We start from the raw sequence: 6,592 nt of genomic DNA, 5'->3' as shown, positions 1-6,592 counted from the left end.
ATTTGTCCTTTTGTGATTGACTTATTTCACTCAGCATAATGTCCACCAGATTTATCCATGTCGTGAGATGTTTCGCAGATTCATCAGTGTTCTTTATCATTGCATAGTATTCCGTTGTGTGTATGTACCATAGTTTGTTTATCCATTCATCTGTTGATGGTCATCTAGGTTGTTTCCATCTTTTTGCTATTGTGAATAATGCTGCAATGAACATAGGTGTACATATGTCTGTTGGTGTGACTGCTCTTATTTCTTTAGGATATATTCCTAGGAGTGGGATTGCTAGATCATGTAGTATTTCTATTTCTAGCTTTTTAAGAAAGTGCCATAACATTTTCCAAAATGGTTGTACCATTTTGCATTCCCACAGCAGTGCATAAGCGTTCCAATCTCCCTGCAGCCTCTCCAACATTTGTTATCTTCTGGGTTTTGTTTTTTTTTTAATTTGTGCCAGTAATGTTGGGGTGAGATGATATCTCGTTGTTTTGATTTGCAATTCTCAGAGCTAAATCTTGCTCCTTCAGAAAACCATCCTTCGCCTGGGATTTCTGGTATAAGTGTCTCCTCCCAACCTATTCTTCTCTTATTTAATGCTCTTCTTTTTTAGGTGTCTGTAATTTTAGTCAGTTCTTTTGGAAGTAGAATGTAAATGAAAAGATTGACTGGATCCAAGAGATGCTATTTGTGCACAGAGAGTTTTGATAGGGTGGGCGTGGAGAGGATGATGAAGCATTGAACTTTGATCTTTATTCAGACAACCTAACTCTTGGGTAAGGGTATGAAGAGGAGAAGATAAGAAAAAGGTCAACTAATTCCCAACACTCCTCCCTCTTGGCATGCACAGCAGATCCCACTAGTTGATCGCCACTTCCCCTCCTTCCTTGTTAAGCCCTGACATAGACTCAGACTCCTTCTCTGGGCTGCCATTATGCTGAACCAGAGTTGGCAAACCATCCTGGGGATAAGCTATTGCCCCACAAACCACCACAAGATCTGTCTTTATTACGATGAACCTTTTATTATAGAGACAGACTGAACTCTCTTTTGCATAAAGAATCTCTGGATTGGGTCAGGGAAATCCATCAGCTAAAAGTCACCACCTAGCTATCTCTACTTCTGCCTCCTCAAAGTCCCCACTTTGCTATTTACATCTCAGGATCACTGGAAACAATGGAGGCTGCTGTCCCCAGGGCCAGGCTGGTTGGGTTGGGCCGTGCGGGCCAGAGGGTCAGGGCTCCTGGCTGCCTGTCAGGTCAGAGCCTCCCCGTTTCCCGCCCCAGTCGATTGTCCAGAACCTGGAGCTGCTGTAGGAAGCCTGAGTTGGGGCAGATATCACGGTGGGCCTGCACTACCTTGATGGCTTCCACCAATGTCATGTTCTCGCAGATCATGAGGAAGGCCAGGACAAGTGTGGCAGAGCGGCTAACCCCCATGGCACAGTGTACCAGCACGCGGCCTGTGGGGAAACCCAACGTGGCATCAGCTACCTCCTTCACACCACCCACCCCTTTGAGAATCAGAGACACCTCTGGTCATCCTCCAGCCCACCCACCACAGCATCCTGGGGAAACTGAGGCCCAGAGAGATGAAGGGACTGGCTCAAGGTCATATAGCAAGTTAGTGACAAGTCTAAGGTTAGCAGCTGGGATTCCCTTCTCCTGGTTCTGACTGCTTCTTCTGCATCCTTTACAACTCTGGGCTGTACTCCTAGGATCCCCTGGGGTGTGTCCACCCACCTCCTCCTCCCTCCAGTTCTCTCTCTCCTGCCCCTACAGCCCTATGCCAAGGCCTCCTCTTAGAGAAGCATGCTCAAGAGCCTTTTGCTAGATCCTCTATCTTCAGCCCAACCACCTGGCCTTTTATTGAGGGATATGGTTATGCTGATGGCCACACTGGACCTTAGTCATGTCTATGATTGTTGGTTTCCAGGCGATCGCTGAAGGGGATGCTCACTAAATGTTAGTAGCTACTTTCCCCATGGGGTGGGAGGGTTGCTGAAGGGGTGTGTAGCTCTGGACACCCCACCCATCAGTGCCACTGGAAATATGAGTAGCCCAGAGCTCCCCATTCCTGCACCAGTGCCTTCCCCAGCAGCTCACCTTGGGGAACACTGAGGGCTGTTCGGATGTATCGAGCAACAGGCAAAAAGTAGACACTGAGGTCAAAGAAGGGGTTGTCATCAGCCTCGATGCCATAGTACTCCAAGGGCATTCCACGGTAGAACTTGACACCTGTGTCCACTTGAAACTTGCCTGCAGCAGCATTCACGATGTGGGTGATGCCCAGCTGGATCAGCTTGTTCTTGTCCCGGGCTGCGTAGCTGGAGGGGAGGACACAGGAGGGATTAGAGGGTAGAATTCACTGGATCAGCTCTGGCTCTGGCTGGGTTGGAACCTACCTCCTCTCCCTCCTCTGCCATTCCCCTCCAAGTGTAGAGACAAGAACTGGTGAACAGACCTGGGGTGAAGGGGCTTTTCCAGTTAGAGATCAAGACACCCTTTAACTCAGAGCAACCTTTTTGGAGGGCAGTTTGGCCACATGCATCAAAAGCCTTAAAAATGTTCTGTACACGTACATTGCCACAGCAATTATCCTTATAGGAACTTAGTCAAGAAAAGAATCAAAAATGTGCCACAAACATATATACACTGAATCTAGTGATATTTAAGACAGTGAAAAATTAAAAAAAAAATACAGACCACCACTAAATATCCTTTAATGTTGTTGTTGTTGTTGCTAGGTGCTGTCCAGTTGGTTCCGACTCATAGTGATTCTGTACCACGGAACAAAACACTGCCCCATCCTACGCCATCCTCGCAATCATTGCTATGTTTGAGGCCATGGTTGCAGCCACTGTGTCAGTCCATCTCGTTGAGGGTCTTCTCGTTGAGGGTCTTCCTCTTTTTCACTGACCCTCTACTTTACCAAGCATGATGTCCTTCTCCAGGGATTGGTCTCTCCTGATAGTATGTCCAAAGTACATGAGACAAAGTCGCACCATCCTCGCTTCTACGGAGCATTCTGGCTGTACTTCTTCCAGGACAGATTTGTTCATTCTTCTGGCAGTCCACGGTATATTCAACATTCTTTGCTAATACCATAATTCAAAGGCATCAATTCTTCGGTCTTTCTTATTCATTGTCCAGCTTTCACATGCATATGAGGCCATTGAAAATACGATGGCTTGGGTCACGCGCACCCTAGTCCTCAAAGTGACATGTTCGCTTTTTAACACTTTAAAGAGATCTTTTGCAGCAGATTTGCCCAATGCAATACATCCTTGGATTTCCTGACTGCTGCTTCCATGGGCATTGATTGTGGATCCAAATAAAATGAAATCCTTGACAACTTCAGTCTTTTCTCTGTTTGTCATGATGTTGCTCATTGGTCCAGTTGTGAGGATTTTTGTTTTGTTTATGTGGAGGTGTAATTCAAGTCCTCTTTGCTTTCAGCAAGCAAGGTTGTGTCATCTGCATATCGCAGATTGTTAATGAGTTTTCCTCCAATCCTGATGCTGCGTTCTTCTTCATATAGTCCAGTGTCTTGGATTATTTGCTCAGCATACAGATTGAATAAGCATGGTGAAAAGAGACAACACTGACCCACACCTTTTCTCATTTTAAACCACGAAGTATCTCCTTATTCTGTTCAGATGACTGCCTCTTGGTCTACACACAGGTTCTACATGAGCACGAGTAAGTGTTCTAGAATTCCCATTGTTCACAATGTTATCCATAATTTGTTGTGATCCACAGAGTCGAATGCCTTTGCATTGTCAATAAAACACAGGTAAACATTTTTTTTTATATTCTCTGCTTTCAGCCAAGATCCATCTGACATCAGCAATGATATCCCTCATTCCACATCCTCTACTGATTTCAGCTTGAATTTCTGGCAGTTCCCTGTTGATGTACTGCTGCAACTGTTTTTGAATGATCTTCAGCAAAATTTACTTGTGTGTGATATTAACGATACTGTTAGATAATTTCCGCATTCGGTTGGATCACCTTTCTTTGGAATGGGCACAAATATGGATCTCTTCCAGTTGGTTGGTCCAGATTTCTTGGCATAGACAAGTGAGCACTTCCAGCATTGCATCCATTTGTTGAAACATTTCAATTGATATTCCATCAATTCCTGGAGACTTGTTTTTCACCAATGACTCCAGTAAAGCTTGGACTTCTTCCTTCCGTACCATTGTCTTGATCATATGCTACCTCCTAAAATGGTTGAACATCGACCAGTTCTGTTTGGTACAGTGCCTCTGTGTATTCCTTCCATCTTCTTTTGATGTCTCTTGTGTCCTTCAATATTTTACCCATGCAGCCCTTCAATATTGCAACTCAAGGATTGAATTTTTTCTTTAGTTCTTTCAGTTTGAGAAATGCCGAGCATGTTCTTCCTTTTTGGTTTTCTAATTCCAGGTCTTTGTACATTTCATTATAATACTGTACTTTGTCTTCTCTAGCCACCCTTTGAAATCTTCTGTTCAGCTTTTTTACTTCGTCATTTCTTCCATTCTCCTTAGCTACTCTATGTTCTAAAGCAAGTCTCTGACATCCATTTTGGTCTTTTCTTTCTTTCCAGTCTTTTTAATGACCTTTTGCTTTCTTCATGTATGATGTCCTTGATGTCATCCCACAAGTCGTCTAGTCTTCAGTCATTAGTATTCAATGCATCAAATCTATTCTTGAGATGGTCTCTACATTCAGGTGGGGTATACTCAAGGTCGTACTTTGGCTCTCATGGACTTGTTCTAATTTTCTTCAGATTCAACTTGAACTTGCATATGAGCAATTGATGGTCTGCTCCCTAGTTGGCCCCTGGCCTTGTACTGACTGATGATATTGAGCTGCTCTATCATCTGTTTCCACAGATGTAGTCGATTTGATTCCTGTGTATTCCATCTAGTGAGGTCCATGTGTATAGTCACTGTTTATGTTGTTGAAAAAAGATGTTTCCAATGAATAGGTCATTGGTCTTGCAAAATTCTATCATGCAGTCTCATTGTTTCTATCACCAAGGCCATGTTTTCCAACTATTGCTCCTTCTTTGTTTCCAACTTTTGCATTCCAATCACCTGTAATTATCAATGCATTTTGATTGCATGTTTTATCAATTTCAGACTGCAACGGTTCATAAAAATCTTAAGTTTCTTCATCTTTGACATTCAGTGGTTGGTGTGTAAATTTGAATATTAACTGGTCTTCTTCTTTGTAGGCATATGCATATTATCCTATCACTGACAGCATTGTACTTCAGGATAGATCTTGAAATTTCCTTTTGACAAAGAATGTGATGCCGTTCTTCTTCAATTTGTCATTCCTGGAAGACCATATGATTGTCCCATTCAAAATGGCCAATACCAGTCCATTTCAGCTCACTAATGCCTAAGATATCTATCTTCAAGCATTTCATTTCATTGACAACTTCCAGTTTTCCTAGATTCATACTTCATACATTTCACATTCAGCTCCTAGTCCAGGGGAAGATTGATGACAACGACCTTCCTTCAGAGCCGACAGAGAGAAAGCCTTCCCTTGGAGCCGGCACCCTGAATTTGGACTTCTAGCCTACTGGACTGTGAGAGAATAAACTTCCGTTTGTTAAAGCCATCCACTTGTGGTATTTCTGTTATAGCAGCATTGGATGACTAAGACAATGATGACCCTGCTAATATTTGAAATTTCGGTGGCTTATCTTCTAACATCAAAGCAACGTGCAAGCCACCACAGTACAACAAACTGACAGACAAATGGTGGTTGTCCATACACCATAAAATTTCTAAATGATGAAATACTATGCAACCACTAAAATGTGCTGGTGATGGTGGTAGTTGCTGTGGTTGTTGTTGTTAGGTGCTGTCACGGAGCAAAATATGTAGTGCGATTCCATTAAAAACACTTTCTATATAAAGCATATTACAAAAAAGTATTACTGGCATACCTTGGAGATATTTCGGGTTCGGTTCCAGACCACCGCAATAAAGTAAATATCGCAATAAAGCAAGTCACACAAATTTTTTAGTTTCCCGGTGCATATAGAAGTTATGTTTATACTATACTGTAGTCTATTAAGTGTGCAATAGCATTATGCCTAAAAAACAATGTACAGACCTTAATTAAAAAATACTTTATTTCTAAAAAATGCTAACCATCATCTAAGCCTTCAGCGAGTCGTAATCTTTTTGTTGGTGGAGGGTATTGCCTTGATGTTGATGGCTGCTAACTGATTAGGGTGGTGGTTGCTGAAGGTTGGGTGGCTGTGGCAATTTCTTAAAATAAGACAATAATGAAGTTTGCCGCATCGATTGACTCCTCCTTTCACAAAAATTTCTCTGTAGCATGTGATGCTGTTTGATAGCATTTTACCCACAATAGAACTTTTCAAAACTGGAATCAATCCTCTCAAATCTTGCTGCTGCTTTATTAATTAAGTTTATGTAATATTCTAAACCCTTTTTTGTTATTTCAGCAATGTTCACAGCATCTGCACATCACAAGAAACCACTTTCTTTGCTCATCCATAAGAAGCAACTCCTCATCCATTAAAGTCTTATCTTGAGATTGTAGCAATTCAGTCACATCTTCAG

At 42.4% G+C, this 6,592-nt stretch overlaps 1 protein-coding gene across 4 annotated transcripts in view; it reads right to left on the bottom strand.

Moving 5' to 3' along the window:
• Nucleotides 1–994: 994 nt before the first annotated feature.
• Nucleotides 995–6,592, bottom strand: part of DUSP13A (dual specificity phosphatase 13A) — a 19,004-nt gene continuing 13,406 nt past the window's right edge. For 2 of the 4 annotated variants that reach the window (XM_004383202.3, XM_004383200.1), the window contains 2 exons: nucleotides 2,100–2,320; nucleotides 995–1,456 (listed from right to left, as the gene is read on the bottom strand). In XM_004383202.3, the coding sequence (XP_004383259.1) occupies nucleotides 1,254–1,456; nucleotides 2,100–2,320 (424 nt within the window). In that variant the 3' untranslated portion in view covers nucleotides 995–1,253. The remainder of the gene's footprint in view (nucleotides 1,457–2,099; nucleotides 2,321–6,592) is intronic. The other 2 variants (XM_004383201.1, XM_004383199.1) reach the window with 2 other exon arrangements.

This window comes from Trichechus manatus, unplaced genomic scaffold (assembly GCF_000243295.1).
Source record: "Trichechus manatus latirostris isolate Lorelei unplaced genomic scaffold, TriManLat1.0 scaffold00106, whole genome shotgun sequence".
Lineage (NCBI taxonomy): Eukaryota > Metazoa > Chordata > Mammalia > Sirenia > Trichechidae > Trichechus > Trichechus manatus.
The sequence above is the reverse complement of the archived record's forward strand: the minus strand, read 5'-3'. Positions and strand labels throughout refer to the sequence as shown.